General features: G+C 38.5%; 1 protein-coding gene across 1 annotated transcript in view; it reads right to left on the bottom strand.

Annotated features, from left to right (window-relative positions):
• The window catches only part of MYH15 (myosin, heavy chain 15), a 137,211-nt gene extending 119,424 nt beyond the window's left edge, over window positions 1-17,787 (bottom strand). The window contains 3 exon segments of the mRNA XM_006878181.1: window positions 9,908-10,092; window positions 10,525-10,670; window positions 17,684-17,787. Of these exon segments, the coding sequence (XP_006878243.1) occupies window positions 9,908-10,092; window positions 10,525-10,670; window positions 17,684-17,787 (435 nt within the window).
• Window positions 17,788-18,108: the final 321 nt, after the last annotated feature.

Here is an 18,108-nt window from a genome sequence, read left to right as displayed (position 1 = left end):
GGCAGGCAAGATATAAACAAGGTACGGAATCTATCTCCTTATGTGTCCATAACCCAGCGGGGTTTGTTAGCCTTCCCTCTATATTCAGCTACCCAGATGGGTTTGTTAACCCTTAGCTATCTCAAACTACCCATTAACTTCCCCTTAACCAATTTTCAGTACAGGTGCAAAACATCCCTGCACCACCAGGGCAAACGTGGTTCTTGAACCAGGATTCTGACAGTAGGATGCATGAGTAGACATTTATGTCAAGTATCCCAGACACCTCTGCAACAGAATCCATCTTAAAATCTTAGACTCCATTACGAACACCAGATGTGTACACAGCATAGAAAAAGAGACACAAGTAAATAGCACACAAATATGGAAATGCACGAATGAGAAAGCCTGCCCCTTTTTTGAAATCTGGCAGAACTGCCTCTACAGCTTAACTCCTCACTATAACAACTCCTTAGACTATGACCACAAGGAGAGATACTACTGTCGGTATCAAGTTTGTCCTGCAGACAGTTCTGCTGTCTATGGCATTTCTCCCCTGCAGTTATTTCCATACTCTAATCAAACTCTTTAATACTACATTTCATTACTTTCTAGTCTTCTGTAACCCGACCTAGTATCAACAACACAACAGTGAGCAACATATAAATTGTCTACCTTCACAGAGCTTTCATACTAGTCCCACAGAACGTAAACAAGGAAATGAAAGCAAATAAAGTATTTCACAAAATGTCACCCACTTGTCTTGTTGGTTCACTGTTATAGCTATCATGCTGCTATGATGTTGAAAGTTATGCCACAAGTATTTCAAATTACATCAGGATAACCCATGGTGGGCAGGTTTCAGCAGAGCTTCCAGGCTAAGACAGATTAGGCAAAAAAAAAAAAAAAAACACCAAAAAAACCTTTTGAAAGTTAGCCAATGAAAACCCTATGGATCAAAGTAGAATATTATCTGAGGCACTGTTGGAAGATGAACCCCCTAGGTTGGGAGGCACTCAAAGTACACAGTTGCTGCAACAGTAAATCTGATCATGCCAGTTATTATCAAGGGACCCTGGTGACGTAGTGGGTTATGCATTGGGCTGCTAACAGAAAGGTCAGCGGTTCAAATCCACCAGGCACTCTGTGGGAGAAAGATGAGGCTTTCTGCTCCTATAAAGATTTACAGACTCAGAAACCTTATACAGGGTCACTATGAGTCAAAGCTGACTCCACATACAAATAGCCAGTCAGTTATCTTCAAGATGGCATAGGACCAGACAGCATTTATTCTATTATACATTGGGTCTATGTGAGTTGGAGTGGACTAGACAATAGGAAACAATTTTATATCAGTGCTCCAAAAACTCAAACTCAAACCAACTCATAGCACCAAGTAGAACTACCCTTTAATGTTTTCAAAGCGATATATCCTTACTGAAGCTTATTAATCACATCTTTCTTCCATGGAGTGGTTGGGGAGTTGGAATCACCTTCTCTCAGTTAACAGCTGAGTGCTTAACCCATTGTACCATGATGGTTCCTTAAGTGCTCTTAAGCATCTTATAATGTTAAAGAGATAGAGAGTAACTGGGTCTTGTTGTTAGGTGATATCAAGTTGGTTCCAATTCATAATGACCTTATGTACAGCAGAACAAAGCACTGCCTGGTCCTGTGTCAGTCTCACCAATGCTCCTATGTTTGCCTATGTTTGTTGCATTGTTGTAGGCACTATATTAATTCAACTTACTGAAGGTCTTTCCTTTTTCATTGACCTTCTACTTACTAAGCAATATATCCTTCTCCAGGGACTGGAGCATTAGGTGTGGGCTATTTTCATTAGGGCAATTAATAAAGGAGCCCTGGTAGTGTAGTGGATTTACAATCTGGGCTGCTAACCGCAAAGTCACTAGTTCAAATCTACCAGTTGCTCTACAGGAAAAAATGGTTTTTCTACTCCCAAAGATTTACAGCCTCAGAAACTCTATACAGGGTCTCTAGGAGTTAGAACCAACTCAGTGGCAAACATCACCACCACCACAAAGTAAGAAATAAGTCAAATTCAGAAGAAGACCTAGAACTAGGATATCACAGCTGATATTAGATGGATCTTGAATGAAAACAGAGAATACCAGAAAGATGTTTATTTGTGCTTTATTAACTATGCAAAGGCTTTCAACTGTGAGGCTCATAACAAGTTATGGATTACTTTGTGAAGAATGGCTTTTCCACAACACTTAATGAGGAACCTATACATAGTTCAATCAACAGTTTGTCAAACAGAACAAAGGGACACTGAATGATTTAAAATCATGAAAGATGTATGACTGGTTGTATTCTTTCACCGTATTTATTTGATCTCTATGCTGAGCAAATAATTTGGCATGCTGGATTTCATGAAGAAGAAGGCAGCATCATGATTGAAGGAAGATTCATTAACAAACTGATATGTGGATGATACAACCTTGCTTTCTGAAAGCAAAGAGGACTTAAAATACTTACTGATGAAGATCAAAAACCACAACCTTCAGTAAAGGTTGTCCCTCAATTTAAAGAAAACAAAACTCCTCATCACTGAACCAATAAATAGCATCGTGATAAATGGAGAAACAATTAAAATTGTCTACAACTTCATTTTACTTGAATCCACAATCAACACTCATGGGAGCAGCTGTTAAGAAATCAAATGACATATTGCATTAGGCAAATTTGCTGCACAAGACCTTTTTAAAGTGTTCAAGAGCAAAGATATCAGTTTGAGGACTAAGGTGCACCTGACCCAAGCCATGACATTTTCAATAGCTTCATGTGCACGTGAAAGTTGGACAATGAATAAGGAAGATCGAAGAAGAATTGAGGTATTTTAGTTGTTATGGTGTTTGAGGAGAATATTCAAAGTATTGCCAAAAGAACAAACAAATCTGTGTTGGAAGAAGCACAGTCAGAAAGCCAGGAGGTTGAGACTTTCTATGTGCTGTTGTTGTTGTTGCTGTTAAGTGCCATTAAGTTGGTACCAACTCAGAGTGACCCTATATAGGGTTTCTGAGGAGCAGGGGGTGAACTTGAACCGCCAACCTTGAGGTTCAAAGTGACCTTGCAGTCCAGTGCATTAACCCACAGCAGTACACCAGGACTCCTTGACTAGGTTACTTCATACATATTATCAGAAGGGACCAGTCCCTGGAGAAAGACATTATGCTTGATGAAGTGATGAGTCAATGAAAAAGAAGACCCCCAACCAGATGGAATGACACATGGCAGCAGCAATGTGTTCAAGCATAACAACAATTGTGAGGATGGCGCAGAACTGGGCAATATTTTGTTCTGTTGTGCATATGGTCGCTATGTGTCAGAACCAACTGGAGGGCACCTACTAACTACAATTAGGTGAGACCCTTCTGAATTGGAAAAGAAAATTCTGACAAGATTTATGTGGCCATAGAAGGAAGAATGTAGAGGCCCTGAGGCAGGAATACACTTAGGAAGTTTGAGGTCTCTCAGAAGACAAGTGTGCATAGAGCAGGGCAAGTCAGTTGGAGTATGAATATATCATATGCAATAAAGTTGGAGAAGTGAGCAGTGGCTGGATCTCAATGGCCTTACGTTGTTGTTAGTGCCATCGACCTGGTTCCGACTCATAGTGACCTTGTGTAGAGTTTCCGAAGAGCAGCTGGTGGATTTGAACTGCTGACCTTGTGGTTTGCAGTCCAGTGCTGATCCTACAGTGCCTTATAGATACAGTTTAAAAGTTTGGATTTTATTTAAATATAATTGAGGATCTTTGGAGATATTTAACAAGGAATGGTGTGATTGTATCTACACTTTAAATTGATAATTGGTCTAAAACTGAGGTTGGTGAATCAGAATCCATGGGTCAAATCCTGCCTATGCCTGGTGTTGGAAAGCCAGTGATCCAAGATTTTTTTTTTTCCTTTTTTACATATTTAAAGGGTTGTAAAAGCACAATAAAAAAAAAAAAAAATGAAAGCAAAGAAGAAAAAGTTACAAAAGACTATAATCTCTATTAGTACTACTTTCTCTGCACAACTCTACAAGGGTGTTACAAAAAATGTGTAGAAAATTTGTATTATCTTTTAATTCCATTTTTCCACACAGTTTTTTAACTCCTTTTGTATATAGTAGATATTTTGGGTTCTGTGGACCATATTTTAAGTTTTACATACCTCCTCAGGCTTGCCATTGTAACACTGAAAGCAGCTATCAGTAATATACTTTTTAATATGGGCATGGTCATTTTCCAATAAAGATTTACTTACAAAAACAGGTCATATGCTTAGCGTAGTGGTTACGAATTGGGCTGCAAACCACAAGGTCAGCAGTTCGAAACTACCAGCTGCTCCGCGGGAGAAAAATGAGGCTTTCTGCTCCTTAAAGATTTACAGCCTCGGAAACCCTCTACAGGGTCGCTATGGGTCGGAACTGACTCCACGGCACATAACCACCACCACCACCACCAAGAGGGGAAGGATGCAGAAAGTAGTGAAAGTAGTTTCATGAAGTGTTCTAAATGAAACCAACACCTGACTTGTTCCTGACTGCAGTGACCTTGTAGGTTATTGGAAAAATGAGGAATGAGGAGGAGAAAGTATCTGATAAATGAAAAGTTGATTCATTGGTATAAGCTCTGGTAAGGCATGGATGGACTCTATCCAGTAGCATGTATTTTCCTACCATGCCAATAGTCAACCTTCAATAAAAACTGAAATGAATCAAAAAATCTAAGCACCTCCTAGGGTGTAATCTGCTAAAGTTTTGGTAAAGATTCCTAAGAACCTGCAGCCTCCCACACACAAGGACCACCTGGATTTCCAATGATGTCAACTGTCCTTTGGGGAGGAATGAACTTTTATGTAAAGCAAGTAGATTTTATGGCTCAAAATGCAACAAGTAAGCCAGAGGGAAGGAAAAAAAAATCCACAGCTTTCTTCAGGGTCTTCTTCATTTGTCAAGTGCTCAGGGGGTCTAAAGCTTTGAAGGAATATGGGGCCCTCCAGCAAAATAATTTTCAAATAGGTCATGAAGAAAAGTAATTATGTTCTGCCCCATAGCATCGGTTGTCCTATATTGTATGGTAAATGGTTTCTGTCAGCTGCCTGACTCAGAACATTAGTACTCTGATCTCTCTTGAAATATTATCAGTTCTGCCTTCCTCTCTCTTTCATCTGACACTTGTTTACTACTTCCATTTCTACTCTCCAGGTGCAGGACCTTTTTATTTTTTCACCTGGACTGCTATAACAGCTTCCAAACTGCCTTAATTTTGGTCTTTCCCCTCATCCTTAGGCTGAGACAAACCTACCAGATAAAACACGAGCAACTATGACTCCTTCGTTGCCCAACTCAGAAGCCTCATTGGCTCTCCAGTGCCTACAAAGAACATTTAAACTCTTCAAACAATAATGAAATTTCCTTCACAATATGAAATTTCCTTCACAAAATTTCTGTTTTTTTCTATTTCCTCTGTGTATTCTATGATGCAACTAGACTACCCAACATTTCTTTGCCTTTTCTCTTGCCAGTTATTTCACCTATAATAACTGCTAAATGCTCTTCCTATCTTTGCCAGCGTAAACTATATATACTCCTCAAAACCTGAAATCTGGAATTTGCTCCCTCCCCACCATTCCTTCATACCCTCAGATAGGGGTTAATCTCTACTATTGTGATCTTAGAATTTTTGTGTGGTTTTTGAACTAATACTGACATATTTTTTTTATATATTCATCTTATACTTACAAATTTCCTAATTGACTGGATACTTCCTAAGGGTAAGAACTATTTATAGTAAATACTTAACTGTTCCAAATTGTGGATGTTGGGAAAACATTACAAATTGTATGGTTCCTTTAACTTTAAATGAGTTTGATGTAACAGTATGAATAATATACCAGAAGCCCATTGTGCAACTTAAAGAAAGTCTCAGTTCAAAACTACCAGCTGTTCCACTGGAGAAATATGAGGCTTTCTGCTCCTGTAAAGATTTACAGCCTTGGAAACCTTGTACAGGGTCGCTATGAGTTACAACCGACTCCACAGCACATAACCACCACCACCATCCTGGTGTGGCACTGAAGGATAAGCACTTCTAACCATAAGACCAAGGAACTTAACTCCTGGCAAACCTTATACAGGGTGGCTATGATTCAGAACTGATTTTGTTGTGAAGTGCCATCGAGTTAGTTCTGACTCATAGCCACCCTATATAGGACTTCCAAGGTATAGGTGGTAAGTCTGAACCACCAGCCTTGTGGTTCAAACTGACCTTCCTGTCCAGTGCTTATTCTATAGCACCACACCAGGATTCCAAGAACTGACTAGATGGCACTTAACAACAATAACAGCCACAACCATTTACAGGAAGAAAAGACAAAGGAAGAAATTCAAAGGGAAGAAAGAGGAGGATAAAGAGGGAAAGGCTGTGTAAAAGTTCAGAAATATGATGGTGGAACTGGTTATGTGCCATCAAATTGGTTCTGACCCATAGTAACCCTGTTTCCAAGGAGCAGCTGGTAAGCTTGAATGGCTGACTTTGTGGTTCAAACCAACTTTGCAGTCCAGCGCATTAACCCACAGAGCTACAACAGGACTCCAGAAATAGGATAGGACTGCATATAAATCAAAGTCTTATACACAGTAGCTGTGAAACAAATTGACTTGTGTACTTGCTGAAAATCAATCAAAGTTTTGGTTTTCAGACATCTTTCCAATTATACCTTAAGTTCCTTGAGTGTCAGAATGGTGTCTTCTGGGATACGCATTTTTCATAACTTTTAGTACCATAGGTTTTGAGGTGATTAAAATACATATGTCCTTAATAAATTTCTGTTAATTTACTAATTGATAGATTAATACTGGGACACGTGTGTTTAGGTTTTGGGATTTGGGGACCTGGTTTGATTCACTAAAGTCAACAGTCAGATAACAATGAAAGATGCCAACAAAAAAGCATGGGCTTATGTGTTTAATGAAAGCATTCCTGGGCACTCATGACATAACTAGATAGTAAGAAGAGTCACATTATAATAAAAACACTAGAATTAGCATATCCAAAGAGCTCCTCTGGAGAGGCAACAGCACTTATTACCAAGATATCACCAGAATTTAAAATATTTTAGAAACTTCTTTTGGGATATCTTTCACCATTGCCTATTGGTATATAGAAAGTTCCCATTGTCTAATGGTATACCAGCATATGGAAATGATAAAGCATTATTCATACCCAGTTAGGCAAATTAGGTAAATAATATGATCAAGCTATTTAATACAGTTTGGAATCAAAAGTAGGTAAGTATTGAAGCCAATTTTCTGTCAAAACTGACAAACTCATTCTAAAACCTTACCGTAATCCCAGTCCTGTGAGGGACTTTCCAAAAAGTTTACACTACTGAAAGAAGGGCAGAGTCTTCTAAGGTAACTACTAAGCTGAAAGGAAAACAACTTTTTAAAATGTATAATTTTTGACATATTCATTAAAAAAAATAGACATAACCTCATTACTAGCACATTATGTATTATATCTACAAATATGTGATCATATGCTAATACCCTAATATATTAGCATATGACATTAGTAAATTATTGGTGCTCAAGTTTTAAACTAGAATATTCCAAGTAATAAAATAAGTGTAAGCTAATTTGATAATAGATTCATTCACATCATATATTTAGGAGGAGGTCACCATATACCTAAAGACCAAATTAAGAATTAAGGGTGGTGTTAAAATACGTTTAATTTTAATTTAACATAAGATTTTCTGTAAACATGAAACGTCTATGAAAAATGGGAAAAAATCCATTTCCTTACACACGCACTCACAGATGAATACTATTAAACAATTTGTACATATTGATAAATTTTAGTTCTTTTTAATTCTGAGAGCTTGCCATGACTCATTCTGTTTCAAGGAGTGAGTGTGATTAATATTTACTACAGATTTTTCTCAGATAGCCTGACCAGCCGAATGGGTCTTTTCAAAATATAGACTCTTTTCATAAAAGGTTTGCATATTCCTCATTTGCCTGACCTAAACAGTCTTGAAATCATTCACAGACAGCAAAGACTTATCTTTTTCTACTATCATCTGTTAACTTTTTTTCCCTCCTCCTCATTTTGTCATATCAGTAGAAAATACAACAGGAAATTACATCCGTGTTGCTAGAATGTCATTTGGAGATGACTTCAATGAGTCAACATGCTTCAGATAAACTAAAAATCAGTAACATTTACAGATCTTATTTTGTGTCTGAATAATGTCTGTGTCCCACCATCCTGACTGAAAATAGTATCTTGCCATAATCAAAGTAAGTAGATATTACAGGTGACAATTGCCAGAAGCTTAATCTGTCCCTCAGAGCAACTCCAAGGATCCCTGGTAATGCAGTGGTTAAGCATTTGGCTACTAACTGAAAGGCTGGCAGTTCAAAGCCACAAGTCACTCTAAAGGAGAAAGATTAACAGGCTGCTTCTGTTCAAGATCATAGCCTTGGAAAATCTATGGGGCAGTTCTACTCTGTCCTGTAGGGGGCACTGTGGGTTGGGATCAACTCAAGGCAGTCAGTTTGGTTTTGACATGGAGGTGCTCCAGTTCTTCTGTTTCATTTATAATCAGTAAATTACAGCTTTGATAACACCAGTAAACATTTTACCAGCTCATGATTGGTTTAATAGTAGTCGTTGTTGGCAAGTGCCATTGAGTAGGTTGCGACTCATAGCGACCCTGTATAGGGTTTCCAAGGAGCAGCTGGTGAGCTTGAACCACTGACCTTGCAGTTCAAACAGCTTTGCAGTTTGGCGCATTAACCAACAGCGCCACACCAGTACTTCTTAATAGTATTAGTAGCAATATTTTAAATCAGATCATGGTTAGATCATTATTATTTTTTAAAATCATCCTGTCCTACCCTAGGAACTTCGCTGCTTATAAAATCAATCAACTAAATTTGATGTCCACTCCTATTAGAAAAAAATGACTATTTTCAAGGAATCTTTTGTTTCATCAAAAATCTAATAAATAAGATTGTTGAGACACTGATTGATAACATCTGAGGTCTGGGCAGGCCAAGGCCTGAGTGTCTTCCTGAGAGGATTGTTGAGAATCAAATGTGGCAAAGTAGCTAAAGAGAGCTTTCTGAAAGTTAGAAGCACTAGGGCTTGGCCTGCCCAGACCTGCATCAAAAATTCATTGCAATCCACAGTTACAGCAACACACAGGGGCAGACAGCTGTTAGCGCACCGCTACACCTAAGCCATGGACAAAGGCATTGTAAAGAACATATGGAACTCCCCCTGCAAGCTCTGTTAATCTTTCCCATAGTATACAGAAAGATTTCAGAGTACAGGGACATCATTGAATTCAGAAACCATACACTGCAGCTAATTCACTAATAAGCCATGAAGTATTGTCATAAATTACTTAAACTAACTGGTACTTGTCCAATTAAGTGAACAAACTATGCCCTACAAGGTAGTGGCCTTGAGGATTTATGGCAGTTGTTTATTTGCATGCTAATTTGCCAGATTTTGTTGAGCTGCTCTGGGTCTACTCATTCACTTTATGTTAACCAGCCAGGTCCTACAGTGCTCATATTTTCAGCTCTGTGTTTTTCTAGTCAAGAGCATGACCATTTTTAATCTCGACAAGGTTCCTTGCACATTAACAGTGGAGACCATGTATAAGCAGCAAATGCATGGTGACAGTCTGCATTATAGATGATGGAGTAGGGTAACTGACGTGAGAGTTTAGTTAGGATGCCACGGGTGCTGCACACAGAGACTGTTAAGAGGAAATTTGCAGGGCTCTCTTGCTCCATTTCCCATCCCCTATCAAAGCCTGGTTTCTGACAAGGATCAACATGGCAAGCAGAGACAAGTCTCCATAAATGAAAATGGGGGAGGAAAAAAGCATACATTAAATTCTCAATTTATGCAGGTCTGCAAACCCAGACCAAGGTCAATAGATACCCATTTAATGTCTTCTTTCATATATTCCTCTTGTTCCAGAACAAACGTGTGCCAGTTGAAGAACTGTTGCCATTTTTCACTGGTAAAATTAATGCACAGTTGCTCAAGGTTGTTATACATCAAAGACAAGACTGGGTAAGAGTAAAAGATAAAAACAAAACTGAGGTCCACTTGGAAGAATGTAAAGAGAAACCATAATCACTATTGGCAAATATATCCCAAAAGTAGTAAATGTTTAATTAAATGTTTTCCCCCTTCAGATATACCCAGAAACCAAAGATAACTATAATAAAATAACACATAATGGTATTGTCATTCAAAACCATAACCAATTCCTTTTCTTCTATTTACCTTTACATAGGATGAATTGTATAATTGTATAAGTAACAAGAATGAATAATTCTGACTACAATAAAGTAATTAAGAATTATTCTCAACCAAGTTAGCTGTGAAGGTTTAAACAGAGTAATTCCAATCATGCTTTGACTAGACATTCTGACTTTCAATTCACATTTGGTAAACGTCTTGTAAATATGCATTGACTTTATTCTTTCCACATATACTTACATCAAGTATTTCAAAGCCAGTAACATCAAGAATATCAATGAAGCACTGCCTTGGCAGCTTGACATCCAGGGCCCTGTTGATCCATGCCACCAGCCACTTAAACATCCTTTCATATACTGACTTGGACAGGGCACCCACAGCATAGGATACTTAGCACATTGAAAGTGCTGCTTCATCTGGAAGCTGTCTTAGTTTTCATCTTGGGCGTTCTCTATCAGCAACCACCTTCTAGCCAAATCAAGATGTATCTATTGACCTTTTGTTCTAGGATTCTGCTAAGTGCAATGAGGAAAAAAGGAAGAAAAAGGGCAAGGAAGGGAAAGGGGAAAGGTGATGGAAAAAAGGAAGTGGGGAAAAAGATAGGTGGTAGGCAGGGGGAGCTGGCCTGGTATCTCCCTACCAATAGCGTATATCAGAGAATCATGCTCCTGTTATTAAAGGTCTAATAAAGGACAGAAAAATTGATGCATTCAAACTGTGGTGTTGGCAAAGAATACTGAATGTGTCATGTACTGCCAAAAGAACAAACAAATCAGTCTTAGAAGAAATACAACTAGCATGTTTCCTAGAAGCTAAGATAGTGAGACTTCAGCTCAATTACTTTCAACACATCACTAGGAAAGACCAATCACTAGAAAAGGACATCATGTTTGGTAAAGTAGAGGGTCAGTAAAAGGCAGGGAACCCCACCCCCAGTGAGATGGACTGCAACAATGAATTCAAACATTCTAAGGATCATGAAGATGACAAAGGACCGTTCTTTCATACGTTAGGTTGTCATGAATCATAGAGCAATTAAAACACAGTAAAATCCTGGTATGTGGTTCTAGAACATTTCTGTTGCAAGTCAGGTCCTAAGAATAGCAGCATAGGTATCACCTGAAAGCTTGGTAAAGCTGTATGCTCTCAAGCTTCACTCCAGACCTAGTGAATCAGAATCTGCTTTGTAATAAGATACCCAGATGATTTCTATGCACAATAAAATTGGAAAGGTACAGGTATAGTAGGTTAGGAACCTACTCCTTGTCTTGTTGCTACTGCTGCTGCTAACTAACTGTGTGATCTTTGGAGAGTGATTCAACTTCTCTGGGCTGCAACAACTTCATCTGAATAATACTGTTGAACGTCTTTTCTAGCTCCAGCTTCCACCGTCTATATTATGAGTTCCCAGTGTTGCTTTTAGCTCCCTGTAGGAGATTGACAAGTTGATGCATCGTACTGACTCAGATTCTTGAATTGTAAAGTCGAGGCTACATTTCCCTTTCCTTGGGTATGACAGAACCCCTGAAGTGGTCTACTAAGGAGAGCTTCAACCTCTGTGCCTGGAAAATGCTGTATGAATGCAGATTCTGCTTCCCTAAAGCAAAGGCACTGCTGTAGTAACGGGTTTTTGACAGACAAGTAGGAGTGAATTTCAGCTGGACATTCTCCAAGCCTGGAAACCAAATGTGCTTCAACCACTTAACATTTAAAACAGGCCTATCACATCCATCCTTCAGCTGCCCAGGAGACAGCACGCAGCAGAAACCAGTTGGTGTCTGCTGGTGATTTAGTTATGAGTCACCCACTCTCTGATCAGCTATCTTGAGTCATTTCCACAGTAATCCATAAGCTGGATGGCATCTCCGTTTTTTATTACCAGCGTCAAGAGCACATCCTTACAAATAAAGCTCCAGGAATGATTTCCATCATCTATAACACCAAAGAAATTACCCTCGGTTTATAGCAGTCACTTTGAAACTTTAAAAAAGAATATGACTAACTTGTTCACCCCTTTGAATTCCCTAAATACTCTACAAGTAGGGGTGGGAGAGAAACTATTTGACTAGGGGAGTGATGAAGAAACACAGAAAGAAAGCTGAAGATGCAGGCAGAGAGAGAAGTAGATGGTTTCCGGTTTGCAGAATGCCAAATTTCTAAATGTTATAATGAATTAATGAATCCAATATGTTGCTTATTAATTAACCATTTCAATAATTTTCACCATTTCATGCCCAATGAAAGAGAAAGGAGACAGCTAAACCATATTTCTATTTTTTCAATGTCTATTGGTTTTGTTGTTAAATGCCACTGAGTCTGTTCCAACTCATAACAACTCTGTATAGGGTTTCTGAGGAGCAGCTGATAGATTTGAACTGCTGACCTTGTGGTCAGCTGTACAGTGCTCATCCTATAGCACCACACCAGGGCTTAAGTGGATCCACTTGTTAGCTTTTTAAAAAGTAATTTCACATGCTATTGTTGTTAATTGCTGTTGTGTCGATTCTGACTGATGGAAACCCTGTGTATGCAATGCTTGCAGAGTGTAAGTACTCCACAGGGTTTTCAAGGGCATGACCTTTCAGAAGCAGATTACCAGAGCTATCGCTCAAGGTGTCTCTGGGTGGATTTAAACCATCAAAAACCTTCATTTAGCAGTTATACACGTCATTGCTTTTACCACCCAGGGACTTCATATAAGACTTTGATTACTGAGGTTAACAGTGCATGAGAGAGGAAAAAAAAAAAAAAATGGAAGAAACAAAACATGAAGTCAAGTAGCCAAATTTTTAACCACCTTGAATTATGATTTTCTCTTTTGAAAAAAATAAAAAGATTATATATAATCTGTGTTGTGTGAGGGTCAGTGAGACAGAGTATGAAAACATATCTAGCACAACATCTGGCACTCCGTATTCAGCACATGTTAGTAATAGGTTTCCACCTTGATCACTTCCTCACCCTGGCCCAGTTTATTACTGTGTAACCCGGAGCAGTTCGTTAACCTTTCTAAATCACATTTCCATTTTTGGAAATTTTAGTAAGACCAGCATTACTGGTTGCTATGTTAAATGACATAATCCATATAAACCACTTAGCATAGTGCCCATAGTGACTGTTAATTAGATATTGGTTTTTAATTATCATTTAATCATCAATCTTTTTAATATTAAAATGACTGATTTCTAATTGTCATAGTTAGAACTCTCAGAGAACTTAAAACAAACCTAAAGAAACTTAGTATTTGATAATCGTGCATAGTTGCTCTTAATATAGATGTTTTCTGATTAATACAATGACTGTAAGTGCTGGAAGAATGACTAAAGGATTGGAGGAAGACAATTTGCAGATGGTAGTACAACCTTGCTTGCTGAAAGTGATAAGAACTCAACAAAGTTGCTGATGAAGATCAAATACCACCATCTTTGGTATGGGCTACACCTCAATGCTAATTAAACACATGTCCTTACCACTGTAGCAATAAATAACATCATGAAAATAGAGAAAATATTGAAGTTGTTAAAGGCATCACTTTGCCTGGATCCACATCAATAGTCACAGAAGTAATAGTCAAGAAATCAAATGACATATTTCAGTAGGCATATCTGCTACACAAGACCTCTTTAAAGTGTTCAAGAGCAAAGATGTCAGTTTCAGGACCCAGGTGTGCCTAACCCAAGTCATGGTATTTTCAAAAGTCTCATATGCATGTGAAAGTTGGAGAATGAATAAGAAAGACTATAGAAGAATTGATTCATTTGGGTTATGGTGTTGGAGGAGACTTAAAATACCATGGACTGCCAGAAGAACAAACAAACCTGTATTGGAAGAAATCCAGCCAGAATGCTCCTTAGAAGCCAAGGTGGCCAGATTTCATCTCTCATACTTCAGACATATTATCAGGAGGCGATTAGTCCCTGGAGAAGGACATTATGCTCGATAAAGTGTAGGGTCAACACAAAAGAGGGAGCCCCCGAATGAGATGGATTAACACAGTGGCAGCAGTGATGGGCTCAAATGTATCAATGATTGTGAGGTTGGCACAGGACTGGGCAATGTTTTGGAACTTACAAGATGACACCTAACCACAATGTAAGTGCTACTGGTGTTTAGCACCTGGGGGCTAAGGATATCACACATACTACAATGTGCAGAACACTGTCACATAAGAATTGTCCCACTTCAAGTGTCAATCATCCTCCCATCAAGAAACAGAGAGGAGTTCAAAATTTTCACTGGGCAGCTCAGAGAAATGAAGATATCTGACCAAGTTTCCAGAGTTAGTAAGCACTAAGCTAGAACTAAATTTTTAACAGAGCATTAACACTGCAAAAATTTTTCTCATCTTCTGAGATTGTCATCAACAGAGCATACACATCTCTATTCTTAGCCATGCCAATTGCCTCTATAAAGTCAGTAAGAGTCCAAAGAAAAGAAAGGCCTTACAGTGTGCTTTCTTACTCTGTCTCCTGGAGGAAAAATAAAGAGAGCAAGGCCGAGTTTTTCTTTTCTTTTTTGTTTTCAATGTTGACTAATAGTATGCTAATTTGCTTAACTGGGTCTATTGTAGTAAATGCTGGTATGGTAACTCTGTCCCTTTGAACAAAATATTAAAGAGGCAAAGTTTTTATTTCAGTTCTCCTACTGGTATGGCGCTATGGATTAATGCATCAGACTGCAAAGTCATTGCAAGGTCAGTGGTTCAGGCTCACCAGCTGCTCCTTGGAAAACCTAAAGAAAAAGGTCGTTATGGGTTGGAATCGACTCCACAGCACTTAACAACAACATTGACACTGTGAAGTCTTGGTGTGGTGTTGTGGGTTAATGTGATGCACAGCAAAGTCAGCTTGAACTGCAAGGTCTGTGGTTCAAGCTCACCAGCTGCTCCTTGGAAACCCTATATAGGGTCACTATGGGTCAGAACTGACTTAACAGCACTTACCAACAACAGCAACAAAATTAAGGAGCCCTGTTGCCACTGTGGGTTAAGTGTTGGGTTTCTAATCACAAGTTTGGCAGTTCAAGTCCACCAGCTGCTCCTCACGAAAAAGATGAGGCTGTCTGCTACAATAAATGTTTATAGTCTGAGAAGCCCTATGGAGTGGTTCTACTGTGTCCTATAGGGTCATTGAGTCAGGATCAACTCAAGGCACTGGGTGAGGTTTGGTATGGGCTGTAGAGTTTTATAGAGAGAAAGACACTGTTCTATAATCATAGCATGTCGTGCAAGTATTTGTGAGGAATATCTAAGAAAAAAGAACTACCAAACACCTTCAAACTTACTACTCAAAAATAGGTCAACTACTTATTCTGCTGATCATGACTGAAGTTTAACTTGATTTAGTTTAACAATTATGGCGCATCTATGGCTTTATAGGTGCTTGGGATACTAAGATGAATTAGACACAGCCCATGCCCTCAAAGAGGTCAGGTTATCAGAAAAAAAAATAATAATAAATATATCTCTGGTAGCGTAGTGGTTACGAATCGGGCTGCGAACCATAAGGTCAGCGGTTCAAAACTACCAGCTGCTCTGCGGGAGAAAGATGAGGCTTTCTACTCCCGTAAGGATTTACACCCTCGGAAACCCTGTACAGGGCCGCTATGGGTCGGAACCGACTCGACTGCACTTAACAACAACAACATATATATATATACAAATAATTTCAGTGCAGTAATATTAAGGGACCTTGGTGGAGTACCAGTGAAGCCCAACTCCTATCTGAAAGGTTCACAATTGGACCTATCCAGTGGCTCTGCAGGAAAGAGGCCTGGAAACTTATTTCCATAAAGACTGCAACCTAGAAAACCCTCTGTTCTCCTCTGTCATATAGTTTTATATGAAGTTGCTATGAGTCAGGAATGTTTTTATGGCATTCAACAACAATAATAACATAGTAGATGGTAAAGGTAGAATTACTGATTTAAGTAAGCTAAACTAGAAAATTGGCTTTGATTAGTTGTTTGAAATAACATAGATACATGAGATACCTTAATCTGCCAAGGAAATACAGTTTATTGTAAAAATGACTCTGTCTTCTCTCAAGAATTTGTGTATTTGTGTATCTCTTTTTCAGATTTTGGAAACAAGTGAAGTAAGACAGTCTGAGGACCACCTAAATACCAGCTGTGTACCCTTTGGCATGTTACTTATGTTTCCAAAGCTTCAGTTTTCTCAAGTGGAAAAAACATGAGTTAAATATTCCCAATTCACTTACAATGGGAACCCTGGTTGGCACAGTGGATTAAACAGAAAGTTTGGCAGTTTTAACTCACCAGCTAGCTGTTCCATGGAATAAAGCTGACACAGTATGCTTCCATAAAGATTTATACCCTCAGAAACCCTGTGGTAGTTCTACTCTCTCTGGTAGGGTTACTGTGAGTCAGTACTTACCTTACAGATAAAACTTGTGAATGTTTATACATGTTTACAATAAAGACAAGTCTTTCTCTTCCCAAAGAGACATTTCCCAACCCACCTGGAGTTGAGGGGATAATTTGACTAATCCTCACCAATATTCATGAAAATTAGCTCCAAGCAGTTGAGAGTGAATATGCTTTCTCCACAAATTCCCCTTTCCCCATGTACAGCAGTTTTGGAGGCTGTATTCCAGATGACGTAACTAAAATGAAAGCCTCCCAATCTGTTGTATTGGGCTTCATGTAAGCTCAATTTTTTTGTTGTCACTAAGATGTTAATGTGTATGTGTTACTGCAGCACAGCCTATCTCATGGATACACTTGGCACATGTAAATTATTATTTTGTTTTGTACTAACACTTAGCTGGTTTCAATACTCAACAGTCCTGGAAACATTTACTACACTAAGGCAAAGTCCCAGGATCAACATCCCACAGTGAGTCACTATTCTACCATTTTAACTTTCTCCCAGATGCTGAACAAAACCAACACAACCTTCCATCTTTCCATTCTCAATCTGCCCTACCATACAAATACAAACTTCATAGTATGTTCTGAGGCTCTTTCTCTACAAATACATCCCCATGTTCAGTTACTCTAAATAAGTTAGTATTCAAATAGTGAAGGATGTCAACTTTCCAACAGTTTTCATCTCAGGAAACTATAACTATGAAAATGTGTTACTGGACAACAAAGATAGTCACCATAACAAATGAAGAGCTTTCTTTCATTTGCAAAAAACACTTGTTACCTAAGGGAAACGGTCAAAATAGTTTATTTGATACTTGAAAGACTCAGCAAAAGATCATCTGCTGTGGTGCATCCAACCAGAAACAGTTGGAGTAGTCCTCACAGTAGCTCTTCTTTGCTTTTCTAGAAGCTCTTGCTGAAGGCATCTTCAGTAGTTGAAAAATACACATGTAAAATATGTATACATTATTATAAAATTATGGCATCATAATGCTGTTGAAATGACACCTTATCTGCTCTACAATTTCAACTCTGGTAACATATTCACTGACAACTTTGATTCTGGGATAGTTCAAGCCCTTCACCAACTCAGAGTAGTTGATGTCCATGAGCAGAGCAAAATTTTAAGCTTAAAAAGTTAAACATAAAGTTATCACATGACTTATCAATTCCACTCCTAGTTATACAGCCAAAAATTTGAAAGCAGGCACTCAAATGAATATATGAGTATAACAATATTCATTACAGTATTTTTGCAATAGTCCAAAAGTGGAGACAACACCCAAGTGTCCATTAACAGATGAATGGATAAGCAAAATGTAGTCTGTAGATACAGGGGAATATTACTCATCCACAAAAAAGAATGAATACTAATGCATGCTAGGATGTGGGTGAACCACATAAACATTATGCTAAGTTAAAGAAGCCAG

This window comes from Chrysochloris asiatica, unplaced genomic scaffold (assembly GCF_000296735.1).
Source record: "Chrysochloris asiatica unplaced genomic scaffold, ChrAsi1.0 scaffold00236, whole genome shotgun sequence".
In the NCBI taxonomy this organism is placed as follows: domain Eukaryota; kingdom Metazoa; phylum Chordata; class Mammalia; order Afrosoricida; family Chrysochloridae; genus Chrysochloris; species Chrysochloris asiatica.
This window is presented reverse-complemented; position numbering and strand designations above follow the sequence as displayed.